At 47.1% G+C, this 23501-nt stretch overlaps 1 protein-coding gene across 11 annotated transcripts in view; it reads right to left on the bottom strand.

The window, feature by feature from the left end:
* The window catches only part of LOC146193939 (mediator of RNA polymerase II transcription subunit 25-like), a 95327-nt gene that overhangs the window by 40663 nt on the left and 31163 nt on the right, over positions 1 to 23501 (bottom strand). For all 11 annotated transcript variants that reach the window (XM_084602889.1, XM_084602890.1, XM_084602892.1 and 8 more), the window contains exons 11-14: positions 20606 to 20833; positions 11489 to 11877; positions 9869 to 10014; positions 3104 to 3443 (exon numbers count right to left, since the gene is read on the bottom strand). In XM_084602889.1, the coding sequence (XP_084459015.1) occupies positions 3104 to 3443; positions 9869 to 10014; positions 11489 to 11877; positions 20606 to 20833 (1103 nt within the window). The remainder of the gene's footprint in view (positions 1 to 3103; positions 3444 to 9868; positions 10015 to 11488; positions 11878 to 20605; positions 20834 to 23501) is intronic.

Raw genomic sequence — 23501 nt, forward strand, 5'->3', positions numbered from 1 at the left:
CAGCAGCAGTGCTCAAGCAACCAGTGGTGTCAGTTCCGGCCATGATGATGACACTTGTCTAAAAATCACTTAATGCTTATCAGTGATGCTTGCTACCAAATAGCCAAGCACTGCAAGTAAGCTCCCTGTCAGTAAGCAAAAGTTTCTTGAGTTGTTTGCCATGCCACTTTAGCGACCAAGACACGTGGTAGAATTTAGTGGCTTTGTTCGCAATCTTTAAAATATACATGTTTAGTTTGTTAAGAAGCTTGGCTTCAGTTGAAAGTGGTTGATTTGGCTTATGAGGTTTAACATCCCAAAGTGACTCAGGCTATGGGAGACACCATAGTGGAGGGCTCTGGAAATTCTGACCACCTAGGGTTCTTCAACATGCACCGACATCGCACAGCACACGGGTGCCTTGCTTTTTGCCTCCGTCGAAAAGGCGCCGCCGCAGCCAGGATTCTATCCCGCATCCTTGGGTACAGCAGTTGACCACCCTAACCCTTACCTACTGCAGCGGGTCTCTTTTAAAAGCGTAAAAACGCATGACATGCCCACGGGCACATTTTCACCTATGAGTAAACTCAGATGAAAGGGGCATATATGCAGAACTAAACAGTGGGAAATCTTTTTTTCTCTTCCTTGACTAAACAGAGTGTACTGATCTAGCGTTCAAGTTTACGATGTTCTGGTGAAGTCAAATAAACTTGAGCGGATAGGTAAGGTGAAGAAATACTTGTGGTGACTGTGCATAATTGAGTTCCAGGAGGCAGCATAAAGACTGATGATGATAACAAATTATGGAATGCTACACTCTTATCTACTACAAGCTAGTGACAGAATATCCCCGTGACATGGGCACTTTCCATGGGCCTGGGGCCGCCGAAATTGCCAACCATGATCAAACTTGAAGGAGCTGTGCCATGGATTACACAGCAGACTCTATTGCCATCAAGAGGTTTCATTATCTGACATGAAGCTCCTGCGGCACCTCCGTTAACCACAATAATTACGAAAGCCCGTAATTACCCATCCCACATGCCCAATTTGGAAAGATTAAATTGTTTATTCGTTACAGCTATACAGCAGAATATCAGTGATGCGAAGCCAGTTGATACGAATTTCAGGATGACAAGAATTAGTGAAATTTTTCGGCCAGAGTGCATCGCACGATTGCGGACGTTCCAAACAGTCTCCCATGTGATTACTAGTCATGCAAACGCACAAACTGTGACGACAGCCTTGAGTGCTATGTGCTGCCTGCATATCACTGACTTTGCAATCGCCAGTCGCACTCTATGCACCGCGGGCAGTTCACAGTGGTGCATGGCCCGTAAATGACCACCATCGCAATATACGTGCCACAATGTACGGCGAGCTGCGGCCATGCATCCATAAACAAGTCTCCTCTGCCGTACACAGACTTGCGTGAACGCTTTTTGAGTGCTTCTGCACACTGATTCCTGTTCGTTTTGATGACATAAATTTTCAGATGGCACAAATTATTTCCACAACCCCATGAGACTGGTATCACCAAGAACCTACTCTATTAACCATTCTTAAAGGGCCACTGTCCAGGGAAGGACCTTTTAAGCAAAGGAGCCCAGTGTTTTGATCAGATACCGGAGATAGTCTGTGCAAAATGCTACAGTGACACGCGCGCCGCAACGCAACGCAAATACAAATCAAAGCTCTCTCATGTTCTCCTTCAGGAAGCCAGCTTCCCCGTCACCTGCGCTGGCCCGCCGAGCCGCAATTATGACATCTTTGTCGAAAACGACGTCCACTGGTCCGTCTCACTGTCTGAGGGTGAAGGATGGGTGTCTACCGCTTGCTCCCTAGCCAGTTTTTTTTTTCTTTTTCCCGCACACGCGGAGTGCCACGCTCCACCTCTCCCCAAACGCGGAGGAGGAAAGGGAATTTGTCTTGCGGAGGCTGGACAACCGGGCAGGAGAGTGAAAAACGTTTGCGAGGGAACGGGAGGAGAGAAACACGACAAAATCGGGGGGATTGCGGTGGCTGTAACTGCGTTATTAGTTACTCTTTTCGAAAACATTTTGTAGCCTTGCGTTCTGGGGGCGAAGTCTCACAGTCACTGGGGAAGAAAATATTTTTGACAGGAGGGTGGACAGTGGGCCTTTAATTATCAACAATTATACTGCTCCAACTCTGTTTCCCAGAGCACACTCCAAGTGCACCATGCCCAAGAGGCCCGATCGAAGGCTTTCAAAGTCTCACTCAACAGAGTTCTGCACTGCGACATTGATTTGATAGGCTACCGACTTGACTGGCTGCTGGAGTTGCGCCCATGTAGACACGCTCATTTGGCCTTACAGTCGAAAAACTACCGCTCTGAAGACCTTCAGGATGGCCTTGTGGTGACAGGGGTATAAAATACCTAAACATTAAATAAACCCCGAATAGTGACAGCGTTGTCTAAATTTCTGTACACCATTCGTGGTGTACGTGAATAAGTGGTGTAAGTGAATGAGGACAAATTTGGGGACAAAATTTAACTCACAATTCTGGCAGGCAGCGCAGCCACTCCTGCTAGCGCATTTTTGCTGATCCCCTGCAGTGCTGAAGCTACATTGCTTTTCTAAGTAGTTGCTTTCCACACATTTGCTCTTGACATCTCGATCATCAGATTGCAAAATATACTAGCTCAGTATTTGGTACTCTATTCAAAGTCTCCCATCTAAAGCTGCCTCCTGGTGCCATTTCTTGGCCCACTTGCAAGTGATACAACCATATGGACACGACACAGAAAAAATCTTTACTGCGTCCAGAATTCATGTCGCATCAAAAGACAACAATTGAATCTACATGCAAAACAAAAAAACAAAAAAACAAAAGGCACACTGCTAGTCACGGTTGCTTTTATGCATCATGCCCTGCTGAAGCGGCTACTTCTGCAGTAAACTCAAAAACAGACGACTTCAAGTCACAAAAGAAAAGCACGTGGCAAAGTGGTGCTGCCCTGACAGTAGCCCGCGCCTGTTCAGCCAAGCCTCAAAAACATGATGAATGCAGCAGCCGTGTTTATGTGCAAGCCAGGACGTGGGCTTTTGCCCCCCCCCCCCATTCCAGCGGTGGACAGAGGAGGATGCAGCGCACTCACCAGCTTGGTCTTATTCTGCTGCTGCTTGCGGTGGGTGTCGATGACCTGCTTGACGGCGTTGAAGAGGCTCTCCTGGTCATTGGCCACCATGCCCATGTACAGGTTCTTCTCCGCCATGTACACCACCAGCATGAGCTTGATGTCTGCCGGCGGGCTGGCAAAATGCACCAGCCCCAGCCAGGCCGACCCCATGAAGCGCGACAGCTTGAGCAGCCCCTCACTGGGCTCGAACTGGAGCACCACGCAGCGTGACGCGTTCTTCACAGCCAGCACCACGTTCATCAGCATAGAGCGGGGCATCAGTTGCAGAGTCAGCTTCGGGGGCCACTTGTCAGCACACCTGCAGCAACACCATTCAGAGACTGTAGTGCAGCCATTTTTCTCCCCCATTAATAGTGCCACACTCGACACATGACCAGTGTTAGGCGGCCCTGACCAGCGACAATCTGGACCAGAAAGCTTGGATCTCCAACTGGTCCACAAGTCAGCTGCCACCAGTAGAGCCTTTGGCTAAGGTCCATTTAACTCCTGCTAATTATAAAATATTTAATAAAAGTTTCCTCTCTCTCTCCCATTCAAAGGTGGGGGGAGGGGGCAATGACAGGCCAAGCTTTGGATAACTTATACGGGCTCATTTTGAACATGAAGCAGATGTCAGGAAGGAAATGACCAGACACACAAAAGAAAGCACAATCCCACTTGCCAAAACCTTACATAAATGCATTTGCATTGTGACGACTGCTTTTGGGGGCATAGAATAAAATATCATCTGATGATCCATAATATCGATTCAATTACCATATTTTCACAATTCTAAGCACCCCCCCCCCCCCCTCCCCCTCTTTCTAACTGCGCAAAAAAATTTTGGAAAAATGTTTGCATGTGACTCTAAGCCCCCCATATTTTTGCAAGGAAGAGTGCTTGCCCCCTTAGTCAAGCCGGAGCTGCTGGAAACCCGAGGTGGTGCTGTGCCCAGGGCACTTCTTTTATTGGTGCATTGTGACCCTACACGGCAGTTAGCAGCGCAGGACAGCAAAAGGTGGTCAAAAGCTACCGCAATTACTCTATCACCGTGCTGTCACATGGACCTGCAATTAGCGGCCATTTGGCGGATCTTTGTTTAGTATGAGTTGTTGGGCATCCATAAAAGAAGTCAGAATGAGTTTGAAAAGGACTGTCACAGCTTGAATTTCAAGCACACCGCAATCACATTTGCGAAGGATGTTTGCCAAGTTTGTTTGCCAAATAAATTATTTCTTGCGCCTGTCTTGCCAAGACATTGATGCGAAAACAGGAGAGGGGGTGGGCGGAGGGGTGTTTTAGATTTTTCAAATTTAAAACACCCCTCACTTTGGGCTTCGCGATCGTGAAAAAAGGAGGAACTTAGGACCGAGTAAATATGGTATAATTACGAGGGGTGGCTGTTCACTACTATTCTCAGCCAACAAAAAAAAAAATAATTGTGCTGCATCTGTCTACATGAGAAAAAACATTTCTGGAAATCTGTAAGTCAGTTTCTCCACAAGGCTTGATTTCTCCACAAGGCTTGTTCACCCCGCCGTGGTGGTGCAGTGGTTAGGGTGCTCGACTACTGTGCGCAAGGATGCGAGATCGAATCCCGGCCGCGGCGGTTACTTTTCAATGGAGGCGAAAAGCAAGGCGCCCGTGTGCTATGCAATGTGAGTGCACGTTAAAGAAGCCCTCCACTATGTCACCTCTCATAGCCTGAGTTGCTTTGGAATGTTAAACCCCACAAATCAAGCCAAACAAAACCAAAAAGTCTTGTTGCCAGATGACACTCACACATTCCTTGTGCAAAAAGAATCAAGTTCCTCCTTTTGCACAAACTCAGGAATGTTGCCAGTTGACCAAGATGGTTCGAATATGGTTTGTTTTGAACAGACTCAATTACCATGCATGGTGAAACCTCAATAAACTGAACTCGGTTAATTTAAAATCCATAATAACTCCACAAATTTCTGTATTCCACAGTTTCTAATGTCAATTTGACCAGATAAATAAAGTGGTGGCCTAAACAAGCCTGGTCAATTCGAGGGTGTGGGTGCTATGCAAGAATGCCTGATCTCAAATTCACTATGAATTGGTGAAGCAGCGGCCTCTGACAGGAAGATGCCTGTCCCCTGCAGACAACAGCTGATGGTGCTACTGCTGCCATTTAGGGGCAAAAAGTCCAAATTACAGTGAAAGCTCGTTAATTCGAACCTCGATAATTCAAATTTTGGGATAATTCGAACTAGACTACTTGGTCCGGCCAAGCTCCATAGAGATATGTGTATAAAAAAGCCTGTTAAAGCTGAACCCGAGTCGGTTCAGCTGCGCATAATTCGAATTGCACGCCGCAGCGTCTGAGTGGCTTGGCGCACATCACGCGGCAAAAAAAAAAAAAATAATAAATAAAGAAACGCCTAAGCGATCGGAAGGCATAATTAGAGGCTGCGCACGTCCAAAACTGGGACAGATGATGGAACCAGGTAAAACCATGGAAGAGTGGGTAACACTTAAATGGCGCCATGACCGGTGCGGCGGCTGGCGGCATTGGAGGGAGGGGAAGGCGGCCGCGGCAAGGTCAGTCCATGGCCGCGGCGGCGGCTACCAGCTCTCTCTTCTGCGCAGCCTCCGTAGCTCGCAACTAAACACTCATTAATTCCAACCCTGTTAACTTGGAAATAGGGATAAGTACTGTCGGCGTGGCCCCAGCCAACGCCCATGAGAGGCTATGATCTCGGACGGGCACTATGAGTTAAACTTCCTTTTTTTTTTTTTCTTTTTTTGCGGTAGCAATCCATCCTTTCACCCATCAGTTGTCAACGGAAGCACGCGAGTCAGCCACGATTGTGATGGTGGCTTTTAGCGCCGTTCGCTTCAAAAGCCACTTGCTATGCGTGTTCCGATGAGTGGAGTGGCAGTAGACAGTGCCCGCCCCAGTCGCTCATAGCATGATAAAGCAAACGTACTGAAAAGGAGGCTTGCACAACCGGACAAGCGCTGGCACTGCCAAGTTCGCTTCCCCCCCCTGCTGGAGCTAAAGTCAAAAGGTAAACACGCCGTTATCGCTGTGCAGCATCTTGGCGCACTGCCAAGAAATGTGCTGTGGACCGTGACGGCGCGCAACAAAAGAACGCGCTAACGACACTTTTTTTTTTTTTTCAGATTCGTAGGCACAAATCGGGGCTGGGTGGGTTCATTATGCGAGTGAGTTCGTTATGCGACTAAATACAGTACATTTACTGTAATACAAATGGTTCTTGTCAGTTTTTTCGAAGCCATTCAATAATTCGAACATCGGATAATTCTAACTTATTTCCCGGTCCCGTGAAGTTCGAATTAACGAGCTTTTACTGTATCTGAATGCTGAATTATCGAATGACCTCTTCCAACACTGCCGGGAACTGGTTGAGTAAAAGTAAATTTATTTAATGAGAACATGGGCAAGGGTCATCTACTTTCAAGACCAAAATCCTGTGCCAAAGACATTTCTTTTTTTTTTTTTTTTTTTTTGTGGTTCTATGTATTACTGTATTTTAAGCCTACTATCACCAGTGCTGGAAGAATTGCTCCCAATGGCAAAGGTCTCCAGGGCTTCCTTCAGTGAACAATGCGGTAAAGCTGGCGCTTTTTTCGCCACCTCACATGAAGAGGCTCCACCGCACAAACGGCATGTGACATGCACGGAGTAGATACAGTACAATCTCGGTGATACGAATTCAGATGACACGAATTTGCGAAATTCTCCGGCTGGAGTGCATGTGTAAAATGTGTACAATTTCGGATGTTCCGAACACTCAACCGCACCACTAAGGATGACATGAACAGGAAAACTGACTGCAACCTTGAGCACTACGCACTTACGTACATTGTTTACTCCGTGTCCGCCAGCCGCGCTGTATGTGCGCATCACAAGCAGTTAGCAGTGACGCGTGGTTCGCACCTTGCCGATGTTGTGGGTGTCAGGATCACGCCGCGAAAAGCTTTCAGCGGCACGTGGCCCACAAACCGCAGATGCTGCAACCGCAGCGGTTGGTGGTGGCGAATGCGGCGGACGCACACGGACTGCACATTACAGTAGAATCTCGATGATACGATTATGGCTGGTACGAATTTCGGGATGTTACGAATTTTAAGAATGCTTTGAACGAACTACATTGTATAGAATACGTTAAGATTCAGGGTGATACGAAAAGTTTCTGAACCCGCCGCGGTTGATACGAACGTGCAAACTAGTCGCGCATGCGAGCGGGCCGGCACGGCTGGCCTCAAGAGGTTAACATCCTCTCCACTCCCCCCCCCTTTCCCGCCGCGAATGATATGAACGAACGTTGTATAAACGCACAAAGCCACCGAGCAGCTCAGCGCAAGAGCTCACAGGGGGAGAGGGTACCCACCGCGCCTGCTGCCTCTCCTCCCCAACTCCCCTCACCCCACTAGCCACCCTACCCCTACCTCCCTTTCATAGCAAACCGACGAGCACTAGACAAGGACGGCCAAGGCGAGGCACGTGCCCAGTCGTATACGTCACTCATTCGCTGGCAGCTCATTGGTCTATTGAAATTTTGTCTCGCCGGCTGTTCCCAGGAGGCCTGTGACGCTGGCTGCCGCTGCAGTAGTTCTCCGGTTCTCCGTTCGCCGCTTCTTTCTGCCGTTCGCTGTGACGTGAGCTGCCCAAACGTTAGAAAGACGCAAGCGTTCGCTGCTGCCAAAATGTCGCAGAAGCGTAAAGCCCTTTCTTTTAAGGAAAAGCTTGAAGTGCTGAAGAGGGTCGACGAAAACCCTAAGAAGCATGTTGACAGCATAAGAGCTAGGGTTGGCACCGTCGACGCTCTGCACCATTGTTGGGCAGCGAGATGTCATCTTGAAGAATGTGCAGCACTTCGGTGCGAACGTGAAGCAGGCTAAAACAGCAACCCATGTCAAGCTGGAAGAGGTTCTGCTGACTTGGTTCCGCGAAGTGACAGCGGCCGGCGTCAACGTGGACGGCAAGGTGCTACGTGAAAAAGCCGACACCATCGCACTTTCGCTTGGAATTGAAAATTTCCAAGCGTCTGGGGGATGGCTGCATCGGTTTAAGGAGCGGCACGGACTTGTCTACAGGGTCGTCTCAGGTGAAGGCAAGAAAGTGGACCAGTCAGCTGTAGATGAGTGGCTGAACACGCTGCCAGCGCTGTCTGGAAACTGAAGCTTCGGCTCGGGACTTCGTTACCACGGACAACAACGTCGCGACTTGTGGGCTGAGGTCTATTGAAGACTTGGTCAATGAAGTGAATGATTGCGAAAGTGAACCTGACAGCGATGGTGGCGCTGACGACGAGTGTGATCAGCCGCTGTCAACAGCAGATACTCTTCACGCTTTGGACGTTCTGCGCAGCACCGTAAGTGCCGGCAGCGTGAGCAACAATTATGCCTTTCAGGCGGAGCTTGTCCGCGACATCAACAGCAAAAAAGTGCAGACAAGCATTACGGACTTTTTCGGCCGCAAGTAGTTCGCCATAATAAAGTTTGGTTCATTTTCAATTCATTCCCATGTGGAAGTTGACTTGTTTTGGATCATACGAATTCGGGATGATACGAATATTTTGTGTGCTCCCTTGGAATTCGTATCATCGAGATTCTACTGTATTGGCTCTGCGATCGCGTTCAGTTTGCGGCGCCATGTGGCCCGCATGTTGCCATCTTCTGTCGTGCTGTGCGTGCCGCAAGAATTATGTGGAGGTGGGCGGACCGCACATCACTGGCATCGCGATCATATCCTATGCCGCAAAAAGTTTGCAGCGGCACGCGGCCATGAGTAGTAGTCGGAACTGCACGAGGCGGCCACGCGTGGGCAGCACATTGTAGACTTCATGGCGGCTAGTCGCGCAGTACACATTGCGAGCAATCTGCGGCGCTGCGCGGCCAGCATGTTGCCATCTCATCGTGCTGTATGCACTGCAAGAAGTCCGCGGAGGCACACGGCCCGCACGTCGCCAACGCCGTGATCGCCTGTCACGCTGTGTGTGCCGTGAGTGCCAAGCTGTGACCGAACTACTGCAATAAACCTTCTCGGACGTAAACAAAGATGTGCAACTGCCTTTCCCATACTTCTGTATACTTATTTTCTTTCGTTTTGATGACATTGTAGTGAACTATGCGAATGTTCGGATGATACAAATTTTTTCACGGCCCCGTGAGATTCGTATCACCAAGGTTCTGTAACATAGTTTTGGCATGCTGGAAGAGTAGACCGAAGTGAGGAGAGCGTTCACTGGCACCATGGTGGCATAGTGCTGGTTTGGCTTGGTTTATGAGATTTAACCTCCCAAAGCAACGGTGGCATGATGTCTTCAAAAAAACAAGAAAATTATTCTTCTAAATGGCACACACCCGTAGGCTTGGATGGCAAGATGATCAGTGCAGCTGATAGACGTAGTCGCTGCGACCTACAACGAAACTGTGCGGCAGGAGACTTTATTAGCCTGTTGATTGTCAACATGCCTGCTGTTGCGTTCACGTCAGAGCAGCGTGGGAAACAATGTAATATGCTGTTCAAGCCTGACAATTAATATTTCCACAATTGTTTGTCGAGCTGGCCATATCTTGACACAGCACCACTTCGGGAGCATGGTAAAACTGACCCATGCAACCATGAGGTGCCCGACCGAATAAACGAACTTCCTACACCGTTGACTTACATGGCCATTTAATGGCAGTAGGTTGATTAGTAGGAATTTTCCAAATAAGCAGGGGTTGAATTAATGAGGTTTTACGCACACTTCAGGCTCGCCGTTGATGATACTGGTGGAGACAGTGCACTGGAGGGTGTAGACATTGCGCGGGTTGCCTGGCATCTTGTCCTGGTACTCCACCTGACCTTGCCACACCGTGCGCCGCTCCTTGAGGCCTCCACCACCAGCCGCCTGTGCACACAACCGGCGGAGGCACGGGTGAAACGTCAGGGCTCCCTCTTCATCCCAAAGATATCCCTCCTCGTCCCAAAGATACCTCTCTCATCTCAAAGATATCTTTCTTCTCCCAAGGATATTCCTCCGAAAAGATAAATGTACTCAGTATACTGTCTGTCCACTTCACCAGCTGGTTAACTGGCGACATCCACAGGCCAGCACAGCATGCATCGCCACGGAAAATCAGAGATTAGCCCTGACTGGGATGCAGGTTAAGGGTGTAAAGTTTAATATGTTCGCATAAGAAGCCTTATTGCAGAGGAAAGCTGGCATCTGGCACAGTGTCACACCACTTGTGGCAGGTGCAATAAGAAATCCTCCTATCCGCTTGTGGAGGGGGGAGGCCAGAGGTGAACAAAAATGACTACAAATGAATCAGCAAAAATGCAAATGACCAACAGAACTGACTCAGCAAAATTAAAAGAAGCAATGAAAAGCAATGAGAAGGCCTAGCAATAACACACTGTCATTGTATAATAGCATAATAATAAGTAGGCACCCCCGGAATTTTGTAACGTATGAACACATTTTTAACAAGCCTAGTATAGGGTGTACAGGTACAAAGAAATCGAGCCATGACCAATGAGTAACGCTCAGATAACCTCCTGGCAGCTTCGCAATACCTCCGTTTTCGGTACAAGACTCACAGTCTGAGATGACATGTGGCCAATGCCATCACACTTGAAAGAAAGTGGCATAAGGAGAGTGCATGAATGCTTTTACATGCACAAGCAGCAGGATATACAATTTCGGACGAGGAGTATGCCGCAGACTGAATGCTCAGCTTCACTGTTTAATGGTTCACAGGGGGCCATCATGTAGGACATTCATTTGCTGAATCCCCCAAGTTAATCTACAAGCAGCTGCATTAGTCACTACAATGTTGGTGCCTGTGAAGCATAAACCTGGCTGCCATCAGGCTCACTTGAAACATTCATAAAGAAGCAAAGCAGGCAGTGTCACTTAACCATGACTTATCATTTAAGCCCCTGTCAATCTTTCTGTAACGAGTATTGAATCTTAAATGCTTTATTATTCGAGCTAAAATTCAGCACGCACACAGCATACAACCGTCTATCATTTTTAATGCCAATTTAGATGACATCCTTGCTTGATTCAATCAGAATTCGTTAAAAAATCTGCATTGCCTGCAGCACTGGCAATCCACAGGAAGCCTTCTTTAAGGTCACCAATGCTGCAGACGACACTGATTTTGAATAAATTCTGATCTAATTAGACAAGTATACAACCCCTACACTAGTACTAAAAGTAATAGACGGTTGTATGCTATCTGTGTGCCAAATTTCAGCCTGAATGAGTGAGCAATTTTACCGATTGAAGCATAGTACAGTTTGCGTTTAGCATTGCGACAGTCCGTACATACAGTCAGTTAGCCAACAAAGGAACCGACCCATGCTTAGCCACTCACCCCCGGCGACTGCTGAGGTGCCTGCTGAGGCTGGGGCTGCACCCCCTGAGGAGGCTGGCCAGCACCCCCCATGATGGGTGGACCCTGTTGCTGAGGAGCAGGGCCCTTGGGTGGCGGCTGCTGCTGCTGCTGCTGCTGCTGTTGTTGCTGCTGCTGTTGTGGCTGTTGTTGCTGCTGAGGAGGACCCGGGGGAAACTGGCCCCCCTGGGGCATTTGACTCAGCTGGGCCGCCAGAGTGCTGGGTGGCGGAGGTGCGGGCCCCGTTGAGGGAAGGCCCTGCTGGGGGACAGGTCCACCCCCAATGAGGGGGTTGCCTCCTGGCCCCACCACATTGGGAGGCCCCCCACTGCCCTGGGGTACGCCCAACCGCATGGAGGAGCCCCGGAAACCTGAAGGCAGTGGGGGAGACAGTCAATGATGTGTTGGCTGGTTGCTGTTCGAAATAGCTCCTAAACTTTTATTTAAGACAGTAACATAAGCAGCCTCGTGTAGTAATACCTCAAAGCAATGCTTTCAGTGGAGGAGGGTTACAAAATCCATGCTCCTGGCATGCAGTCTCTCTACACCGCAGCAATCAAAAGCTGAATGGAAAGCAGGTACTATATGAAGTGGCTATGGCCCACGCTTGTGATACTGCATCAACATCTGAATAATTCTACATCACACTGTAAAAATGCAGGTACAGTCAAATCTCGATATAACGAATCCCACGGGACCGCAAAAAATTGTTCATTATTTAGAAATATCATTGTAATGAAAAATCTGCGATTATAAGCCAGTGGTCAAGCCCAGGTATGAAAATGACGTACCTTGGCAGTAGGCACATTTGTAGAAAAGTAAAGCCTCAAATGAAACTGTTGCATTAACTCCAAAGCTGATTTTTTAGAAGAAATATTTCTTTTGCTGCATGCAGCAAACTAACACTCACTACATTACACCACTACAGTACATACACCTTCCACTTTGCACATAACCTCATCAGGTGCGTGATTGCACTAAGTGATGAAAGTACAAACTTTGTCTGTGCAAAAAAAGGTCAAAGTTTGATATCACTTCATCTTCTGCTCTCTGAAGTTTGAAAATCTTGTCTCGGTCTTTCAGAATGATCGCAGCAGTTGATGGGGCAATGCTAGCTGTCTGCAGAGGCAGATTCATTTTTTTCCTGGGTCGATTTCTTGAAGTGAAAGCTGCGTTCCTATCTTCTTGGCACTTCACTGGCTGCAGTCATCATCACATCTCGGATAAACTTCGCAATAAGATTATCCGCAAAAAAAAAAAAGAAGAAACGTCCCAAATGCGCAAATGGCGCCAATGACCGACTGGCGAACGACACACAACACGAGAAAAAAAAAGGCTGGCGGCTAGGCCTGCTGGCTACTGCATAATAAACCACAGCTTTATGGGAGTGCTAAGAGCTGGCACTAGATGTGCTGATGATAGCTACAGCCCATGGACCATACACACAGAAATGACGGTTTCTGTTTCACGCGTGAGTTGCGAGCTGCGGTGCTGTTAATTTTAGCCGAATTCATAATACTAATGTTCCTAGATTATCGAATACGATACGTACGTTATTCTGAAATATTGATTATTTTTAAATTCGTAATTCTGAAATAGTTTTACATTGAAAATATAGAAAATCTACTGGGAATTTTAAAAATTTGTTCATTTGAAAAATTCGTTAATGTGGTGTTCACAGCAATGAGATTTCACTGCACTGCCCTCTCACTTTCGAGCCCATTTGAGCACCATCTACACTAACGATTTCCCTGACAAAGAAACACGAAAATTTCGGAGAAGATAATGTCTTTCTGAAATAGGGCCATCATGACATTATGGCCCAACCCAGATATGTACAATAAAATTTCTGCCACGACGAAGTATCTTCAATTCCCCATCAATGAACCATACAAGGTATTGCAGTTCTTTCCCTTCATAATGCACGATTGCCGGTGTTCAATTCTGCTTCACTGAATTTTTTGCAAGTAAGCAGCCAATCTTCTTGCCCCATCAACACAAAAGCTAGCAGCAACATACAAAGCATGAGAATTATGATTGTAGAAGTACTTGCTGTAGGGCTAGTTGGTTTATGCTAAACAATGCAATGGCGCAAGGACACGATCATAGGCAAGAACTCTCACCGAATGAAAATGGGATGTTAGCATATAATGTGCACAGAAAAGAACAAAAGTATTTGGAAACCATTTTGCGTACATTTACTAAGCAAATACAGTCGAACCCGGATATATCGAATTTTGGTTATATCGAACTCACGGAATATTCCCTTGAAAATCCCATGTAAAAGTATAGGAAAGCCGCGTCATATATCGAACTCAATTTCACCGGTCATTCGATATATCGAACTCCGCACCACGCACTGGAAAGCATGCCTTTCTCAAAGATGATCGCATCACCCTTGGCCATTTGCTGCGTAACGTTTTCAAGCCACGCGCAGAAGTAATGAGAGGGGACAGTTCGGCTAGGGCAGCGCTGCGCCTATTCTATAAAGGCGCGTGCATTTGCGGTTATCGTTTCCCGCGCGCCAGCACGTGACGTTTGCAAGCCATGTGCGTGAATGAACCAGAGAGAACCGGTGGGAACGAGAGAGGAAAAGCGCGACAGATCGAAACGCAAGGGTGTGCCCATTCTTTTGCGGAGCTATCTCTCTCCTTCCTTTTTCCCAGCCTTCGTTCGCAGTAGCACGCGCTACGCATGCGCCAGGCCGGCTCAGGCTGTTTTCAGACAGAACGTCAGACGCTTTCTCCCACGACCTGTCTTTCTCCAGCGTGTGTTGCGAACCCTCTGCGCGAGGCGGCTGACGTGACATGGCGCCTGCGGAAGTTAAAAAGCGACAGATCTATTCCTTTTTTTTTTTTTTTTTTTGCGAGAGTCGTCTATTCTTATCGTTGTGCTGTGCGCGGCGTAGCGTAGCGTAAAATATGGCGTTATGAAGTGGCATTTTTTTTTTTTTTTTTTGCGGGAGTCCTTTATTTTTGTATGTATGAATCAACGAAAGTATGCGCTCAGCTGCGATATGACACTGGCTTTTAGCATTTTTCGCTTTAAACAGCATTTGCAGCTACTATATCACGTTTTCCAATGATTTTGTGGCAGTGGACTACGCCCGCCCTAAGCGCAGCGTGATAAATCGAACCAGGCTTGTGCAATCAAGCCATCACGGGTAGTCTGCCAAGTTCGCTCCCCGCCGCCGCAGGAGCTATCAAAAGATAAACACGCCGCGACGTTATCGCTGCGCAGCATCTTGGCACGCTGCCAAGAAATGAGCTGTGGATGAGACGACCGAAACGGAGTGTGACATGCAAGCGAAAACGCTGGTGATTTCTGCTGAGACAACACAATAAAGGGCCAACCACATGGAGCGAACTTTATCTGCGAACTTCATGCGGCGCGGCGCAACGCCGACGCACTGTCGCTGTGCCGAACCACATGCAGCGGAAAACTGGCGGCGTCGGCAGCGTCGCCGCCCGAGTGAGAAAACTCACGACCTGAGTCCGATTCAACAACTCACTTTTCACATTAAATGACATTTCAAGAGCAACATCTCAAATTGCGCCCGACATCGCTTGTATGCTGCCTCCGAGTGTACGTCCGACGCCGTAGCAACAGCGTACCGCAGGCGCGTCTCTCTGAGGCAGGGTTTGAGCCTGTGTTGAGCAGAACGTCGAAAAAGCTCCCGCTTCAGCTGTATCATCAGAGTAGGCAAAATCACAATGCTTACAGCACCTTATGGCGAGACCTTACCAAAGCAGTGCCGCCAGCTGGTGCGGCGGACGACAGTGCTCTGTCGTCGCTATAGGCCTATTTTGTTTCGCATCGATGGTACAGTACTACATGAAACGGCGCTATGAAATTCCTTCCTGCTATAGTAAATCGTATACTCATAGAACTGTCTAAATCTCAATCCCATTCTCTAACAATAAAAGCAAAACATGATTAACTTCGGCTCCGCTTGCAAGCGGACCGGAGCAGTCGTGCCGAGGCGGCGGCAGATGGTTGTGAGCAGAACTTTGCTTGCATCGAAGGGGTCACTTCTATATCAGCCACTCGGTACGGCTCAGCGATCCTCAGGAAGGATTCAGTATTGACATTTCACTTATTATTTACGGAAACAAGAAACTTTAGCACACTTTTCTAAAATTTTGCATATCGTCGGCGCTCACGACTCGGAGCTGCAGCCAGCGCGGTGCGGCAGCAAGTGTTGCCATCTCACGGTGGTCGCGCCCAGGAGCGGCCGTTCGCCCGCTGCCAGCAAAAATATCTGGCCCAGCTTGATAGCCTGCGAACGGCCACGGCCGCCGGGCGGCAGTTTGCAAGGTTTGCTGCGGGAAAATCACCCCATGTGGGTCAACCTTAACCTTGTTTTGAGCTGCCGGGGTAGCTCGAACTGCAGAGGGACGCAGTTCCAACAAGCTGGAAATTTTTTGCTCTGTCGCTGCCGCTCGTCACTCAGATCGCTTAATCGCTTGCATGTGAGCAAGCTGGCCTTAACGCTTTTTTTTTTTTTTTTTTTGTCAAAATTCTCGAGTGCAAAAGTGGAGGGTGAGTTCATAATGCGAGTGGGTTGATTACGCAACAAATACGGTATCGTTTTTTTCGCATCGTAAGTGCCGTCACAAGCCGATTTCTGTATATCGAATTATCGATATATCGAACTATTTCGCAATTCTCTTATATCCGGGTTCGACTGTATGTCTACTATACTGACGTTTCCTATGAACCATGACAATTGTGCCACAAAGATTTCAAATTCAAAGATGCTAATGGATTTTGGGCAAAACATTCATGGGTTATCTAAGCCGATCTGTCGATGTTTTAGTCTGATTTCATGTTGACGAAGTTTTGCTTAAGCAAAATTTTCGCACAAATTTCCCACAAAAATTCCCACAAATTTCGTTGTAGTGGGGTTCAGCTATAGTAAGCCAGCGAATTTTCAAATAATGATGAATTTCAATTACAGAATTGGAGCAGTCCTCATGCTCCATGACAGAGAGCCTGAATCCGGTGCAGATCCTATGTTTCAACTAGGTATGTTCTTGGAACACTCATGCTCAGGACAGAGCAAGCAGGTGGACTCTCGGACCGACGGACAGAAGCACATGTCATTCCTTGCATTTGCAACGCTTCATGTGCACGTGCTGTCTGTTTTTAAACCTGTAATTCATCTATGCTACTCCTGTTGCTTCTTGACTAGGGGCCCAAACTAGCTTTAGCTATGGGCCTAACAGTTCTTGCTGTATGGTTGGTGTGTTGAATAAAGCATTATGAAAAAAAAGAAATGATGTGGACACTAACAGTTTACTCCATTCATTCATTCATGTTCCCCCAGCCGAGCATGACAAGAGCTCTTCGGTACTTTTTCCGGATAAAACAGAATAGTGGTTTATCGTTTTCAGTTTTCCTGAGCAGAGCAGTAATAAAATGGCTTCAAGTTTACGAGACAGGAGGTTATAGAAACAGTCCTCTTGCATAGTTTTGCAGTCGCTCTCCAAGCTGAAGTGTTTAAGAAGACTAATCGGTACTACTGTTGCTCTCCGACTTGATGTCCTCTAGAGTGAGTGCAAGATCACAACATGAATTTGCATCCATAGCGGCAGCAACTGCAAGAACTGGCATGCCAGAGACTGCAATCCACCAAACTGGAGAGTGCTGCTGAATGAATATGGCACACAAACTTCCAGGTGAACCCGCCGATTTCAGCAGGGCTTCAGAGAGTGACTTTGGCTCAGCGATCGGAAGGCCCAATCCATGGTCTGGATTTACATTTAGAATATGGCTGCACTGAAGATAGCAAGAATGTTGCTTCAGAAGTGTGCCTACTCTGCAATTTGAATTCACAATAAATTTGATAGAAGTGCAAAGCAGTTCAGTATGCAGTATTTGATAAAGCTATTACACAACCTGGATGACAGGTATGCTAAAAGGGGGGGGGTTCTATTATGTGCACAGATGTTACGTATCACCGAGGCATGTAGATTACGCTTTTCATTTCCATCAAAATCTGCCGACCATGGACGGAACTCAATTCCAGAACTCAGAGCCCAGCAAACAAACTACCTAACTGCTGAGCCAAGGCGGCGGTTTAGACTGTTGAGAATGGGAAAGGAATATACACTTGACTTACCCTGACGGTGAGCGTAGCCGCATCATGTCGCAGTGACACAAGTGAAAGAAGAACACATGCAGTGCTACGAATTTTCTCACGCCCTTCTTACATCACTGCACCTCATGAAGCAGTACCCTTAAGACCTTTGTATTTGCGTTTTATTTGGGTACAGTTAAGGTTGTTAAGTATAGAGTTTGATAATACTGCTTTTTTTTATTTTTTTTTTTCCTTAAGGGGAGACACTGGTCTTAAAATGAAAATATTTATTTTTAGAGATATAATAACGAAATTGGGTGTGTATATGTATTTCTTCCTCCTGTTTTCAAAAATGTAATTAGTTTTACTCTATCTCAATTAGTTCTAATGTTATTGGGAAATAACCAAAGCCTAATTTGGTAATTTCTTACGGGTCGTTAGCACAGTTTCCCTCAATATCTTTTCGTTCCGATTAAAATGTAGTTGTAGCCAAAGACCTGCCATGTGGAGCTATGCTATTTATATTATCATTGATGTACATCACAGTATAAAAATATTCAATTATGTAGATGCCCCACAATTCGAAAATATAATTAGCTGACAATATTGTTCAATAAATTTGATATGTTAAACTTAGCAATATAAATATAGCATAGCTCCACAGTTCAAACCTTTCTGAATTCAACGGTATAAGATTTATTAAAATTGCACCACAAAAACCCAATGAAAAGTTCCGTAAGGCTAGTCATGTCATCAGAAAACATGAAGCTGAGAAAAACTCATTTGAAGTTTTGACACTGAGTGCAGAAAATACTGGGAAGAATCTTCGACAACGGATGTTACTCAGATGTTCCCTATCAGTTTCCCTACAAAACAAAACAAAAAGTGTCTTATTCCATCCAAGGAAACATTTAAAAATAAATGTCGAATGTGTAAGTGTGATGAAATTATAGAGGTTACTTTCGAGAAGTTTTCTTTTTTTTTTTTTTTTTGAGGTGAAAGTGAGGACCGGAGCCAAGGAGACGAGAGCTCCACCAGGCAAACAGTTGGGGAAGAGAACTGCTTCGCTTATTCTTGGGGAAGAGAACTGCTTTTGTTCGAAATCGCAGTTTTCGCAGACAAGCAGAAGCTTTACAAAAGCAAGGCCGTACTCCTTATCTGTTGCCTTGCTCAAACGCAGACTTCCTGCGCCGCAGGTTCCGCACTTCGCTTGCGCGAAAAAATTGTTCAAAACTTTCAAGTCCACAATCACGAACTGGGTACCGGCATCAGTTGTCTGGTAATCCGCACTGACGCCAAGAAGGTCAAGCTTGCGCTGGGTTGCCGACTTTTCCGACAGAACGGACTTTGCTTGCGCCGATCGCTCAACACGCTGCGCCTGCTCGGTCGACGAATAGCACACAGCATCAACACGAAATGTACCACGATCCGAGATACGATTCGTGCTGCAACTTGGTCCCGCGGTGTCGTCATCGGGCAGCGTGCTTGATGTACCCGGCGGATCCAACGAGTCCGGCACTGCAGGCCCCGGCGACGCACTGGTGGCCGCTGCCTGCTGTTTTTTGTTCCACGGACGTTTCTTCCGGCTTCCAAAAGCTCGTTGCGTGCTCGGTTTCAATCGACTGTCTCCCGGCATCTCGATCGCAAAGAGAAACTCCCGGCACAAGGCGGAAACACGGCGTGTAGAGAAACACGAGCGCAAAAACAGACGCGCACGAAGCGACAGCCACAGCGGCGAACGCAAGAGAAAGAAAAAAAAAATGACGTAGACAGTCACACCAGCCAATGGGAGGCGCAGAATGGCGCGCGCGCGAAGCGCGCCGCGTGCGAGCCAATCAGCGACCCGAAAATGGCCTTCGGGAAACCGGCCCGAACCGCCGCTCGGCTTGAGCGACGCCATTTTGAGATAGCTCAAATTGCGCACAAAGAAACCAGCTTCAAAACAAGCCCAAGATGGCGGCGATCGGCCGGCTGCAACGCCAGCGGCGCGCGCGGGAAGTTCGAACAAAGTCTCTCTTTTCGGGGCCATTTCGTCGCTGCCGTGGCGTTTTGAAAGCCGATTCTATCGCATTTCCCGACCGAATTCAGCGTTAATAATTTTACTGTAGATGCTCGAAAGGATAAACCTTCCGAAAATGAGTTTTCCCAAAATCGACTTTTTGACCATTTTCGACCGTTTTAAGACCCGCGTCTCCCCTTAACTGTAGTATTTTGAAATTAAGCAAGTACTTCAATTAATTTTCTGTGGGTGCACATATCTGTGCACAGATGAAATGCTTTATAGTGTTAGAAATTTATACACAACCTGGAACAACGGAAGTGCCATTGAAAGCTTCTTGCCACATTCAAGATTCTTCTTGTTTTCCTCAATGATCCCATTTATTCAATCCCGTAGGTCATTTCTGCCTGAGCGGTACTTCTGTGTGAGCAGCACTTCAGGCAGCAAAAGACATGCTTGTCGTTGTTTAAACATGGCAAAAACATTTTTTTTTTAATTAGTTATCACACTGACCACATTAAATGCACAAAAGCCTTGCAGCCGGATGCTGTTAGAGAGCGTAATGCTTGACGTGAATGAGACGCCGGTCAGCGGCAGTCTCTCACTTTTAGAACACATTTTCAGTTTATCCTTAAATTTAGCCCCATCATGAACAACCAGCATTAATTGTCGCCAACGAGCTAAGGATACCCCTCTGGAATAAGCGCAAGACATTCAGTACTTTTTTGTCATGTCTTCACCTTTGTGCACTAAAAAACTATATTCTCTAGAAGGAAGATTCTCAGGTAGAAATCAAGGTTACCCGATGTTTTAAAAAAATATTTGGGTTGCAAGAATCGGGTAAAACCTTTCTAGATAGACTCCAAGTATGCTTCCCGGTGCACCCAAACCAAATAGCCTACTACAGTGCCTTCGTGCAGTCACGTGACACAGGCCACGAACAGTGACAAGAAACAGCGAGGTGCACGTGTGAAGCAGACGGTGAATGAACAGTGCTCTGTGGCACCACCCCCCTCACCCGTCTGCATCTGGGGTCCCGTGGCACAGCTGACAGGTGTCGGGTGGCTGGGGCGCATCTGGGGGGGTCCTGTAGCCATGGGTGCATTGGACAGCTGGCTGGCTAGCAAGGGCATGCTCGTCTGTGTCGGAGGTGGAGGGGTGGACACCGGTGGGCCCCCACCCGACACCACGGGTGACACCACACCCTGGGTCTGGTTCCAGGGGAGCCGCACACCCCCTGCACCACCTGTGCCCAAAGGGGGATGGGGGACAGGAAAAGGGTGGTCACTAGATTCACCTTTTGCTAACAACAGTCAAGTGATGCAACACCGCAGCAGAAGCCTAACTATGCCAGAGGCATCTCCCATATCCCTTTAACTAACCTGGCCTCGTGCCAGCAGCATTCCCATATAATCCCTGCAGACTTCATGATTTCATCTCCCAAACTCCAGTCTAGCCAGTTACACCTAGCAACCACCGGTCATGTTGTTTTTGCATTATGCGCCCTGCCCATTTCTTCTTGATTTCTACATTACAATGCCAGCAACCCGCTTTTTTTCTCTAATCCTCTGTACACATTTCCTGTCTCTCAACACTAAGCCTATCATCTTCCATTCCATAAGCTGAGCTGTCTTCAATTCAAGTTGAACACTGCCAGGTCCAGACAGACTGCCATCGGAAACTGAGCCTGGCAGCAATGCAATAACACTGTGAGGCAAGGGTGCACAAAGTCAAGGCAACAAGGAGTAGACAAAAGTGCACGTGACCCCCACCACATGGTGCCTGGGAATGCAACCAAGAGCCTGTCACAACACGGGCACAGTGCACAGGCCACAAGCACAGAACGTGCACCAAGCACAGACATTATTAACCAGTGAGAGCAGGAACACGCAGCAATGAAAGCGCTTCATTCACTTCAACGTCAATATTATGGATGAGGTTCATTCGCGTGACTGCTCAATCCACCCTTTGCGAGGTCACTTGATATTTTTTGGTCAGCATGTCTTATTTGACCCTTGCTGCCACATCTGCTTCTGTTCCCGGGACACATGTGCTGGCACGTGTCACTACTATGGCGAAACCCAAATAGCCATTTATTTCAGCGTTTCCCCTCCCTCATCTAGAACGGGGGTTCTCAATTTGGCCTCTTCAGGGCCCTCGGATTCCTTAAAAGTGTTTTTGGCATTCCCCAAACACCCTGCATATCTACACCTTTCCTGCACCCATTTTTACTGCAGGACTGCCATAAAAACCCGCGTACAATACGGACTCTTATATAATGCGAGGTGTAACTTCGGGATAGCAAGAACGGGAAAAAAGTTTTCATCCATGTACAATGCGAATGAGGGAAGAAAACAAAAGGATTTTTTGCACTACATTTCCTGGTTGCCCCACGAATCATACACACTCCACGCTTTCGCATACAACACAACCCCACACCAGGCGTCGAATAGTGCCATGAACCTTCATGTGCTGGTGCTGCTCCACTCTTCTTGCGCCAACACACCTTATAGGAGAATTTCATACACCCTAAGGAGAAGGGCAGCGCATATTCGGCACAGCAATTGCAGGAGCCACATGGCCCTCCGACTATTCTAAAACCAGTTGGCCACTTCCAGCTTGAACACGAGACGGCAGCATATGAGCTGTGTGCAATCATCTACTTCGCTCATGCTTCTTTGCATCTAGTACCAGGAAGCGCTCTCATATTAGGGCCTTTCACGATCGTCCCCATCCAGTACGTGTATTGTCTGTTGTGAGTCCCCTGCTAGAGGCATCCTTCAGAATAAAATCTTTTTCAGTACCTCTAAATGCTTTCAGTATCCCGCATTTCTCAAAAGTGCAACTGACACATCCTTGAAAACAATGGCCAAATATCCGCAATTCAGCTGTAGGGCATGATCAGTATGGCTGGAAAGACCCATGAGAGACCCACGCGAGGTGCGAGAGATCGTGCGAGGCGTGCCCAGCATGCTTCCAGCCACGTGTGTCGGTTATAATACCATGGTCGCGAAGATCACGGTGGGTGGGTGAAACTGAAACTGTTTAAACAACCAGCTAACGCCACTGCTATATAGCCCCTCCTGCCATTGAAGGCCTGATGCTGTTAAAGCCAATTAATATGATGCAGGAACAGAGAATTTAGGCAGAAATTTGTAAACATTGTAATGCGGGTTTTTACGATAATCACACTGTGATCACCTACAGAAGAGTGTTTTACTATGCAGCCACTCCTTACTGATTTAATGTGGCTATTTTTTGAGAGACAGTGCATATCTGTATGCATTAACGGTAGGCAGGGAATAATGGATGCCAACACACTAGAGGTTGGTTGGCACCTTTATAAAGCCATAAGCTTTCCCCAAGGCTACGAATATTACTGACAACTCATGGTCAGAAAGCGTTGCATCTGTGGTGATAAATTCTCTAGGACACTGGCATCTATCTTGGCCTTTTCTAAGACAGTGAGAGGCATGCTACTATCTTACTTGTCTCAAATGCCAGCAAACTGACAACGGAGCATCTATGCAACTATATTTTTCCATCTTGAATAATGCCAAACTATCAAGCAAAAATATTCAGTGTATGTCATGTTAAAATGCTTTTACAAATGTGACTGTGCATTTCATAATGGCCCATTCCAGTAGCAAAGCAAAAAATATTGTAATTTTAATAAAATAAATGCTTTTCTAGCCTGTTCCATCAGCAAACTGTCTTATTATACTTCTTGAAGCGATTGTCAAATGCAATCCAGGCTTCCTTGTACACTAAAAGGCATGGTTTATAAATACGTACCATGTTTGTTTTTTATGAGGTCATGGGTGAAAACGTTTACCCATTTTTTTATAAAACCAGAGGCCGAAACACCATGAAAATGGTGTCAATCAATTGCTAGAGCCATTACGAGTGCAAAT

This window comes from Amblyomma maculatum, chromosome 4 (genome assembly GCF_055883805.1).
Source record: "Amblyomma maculatum isolate TAMU_Amacu chromosome 4, ASM5588380v1, whole genome shotgun sequence".
Taxonomy (NCBI): Eukaryota; Metazoa; Arthropoda; class Arachnida; order Ixodida; family Ixodidae; genus Amblyomma; species Amblyomma maculatum.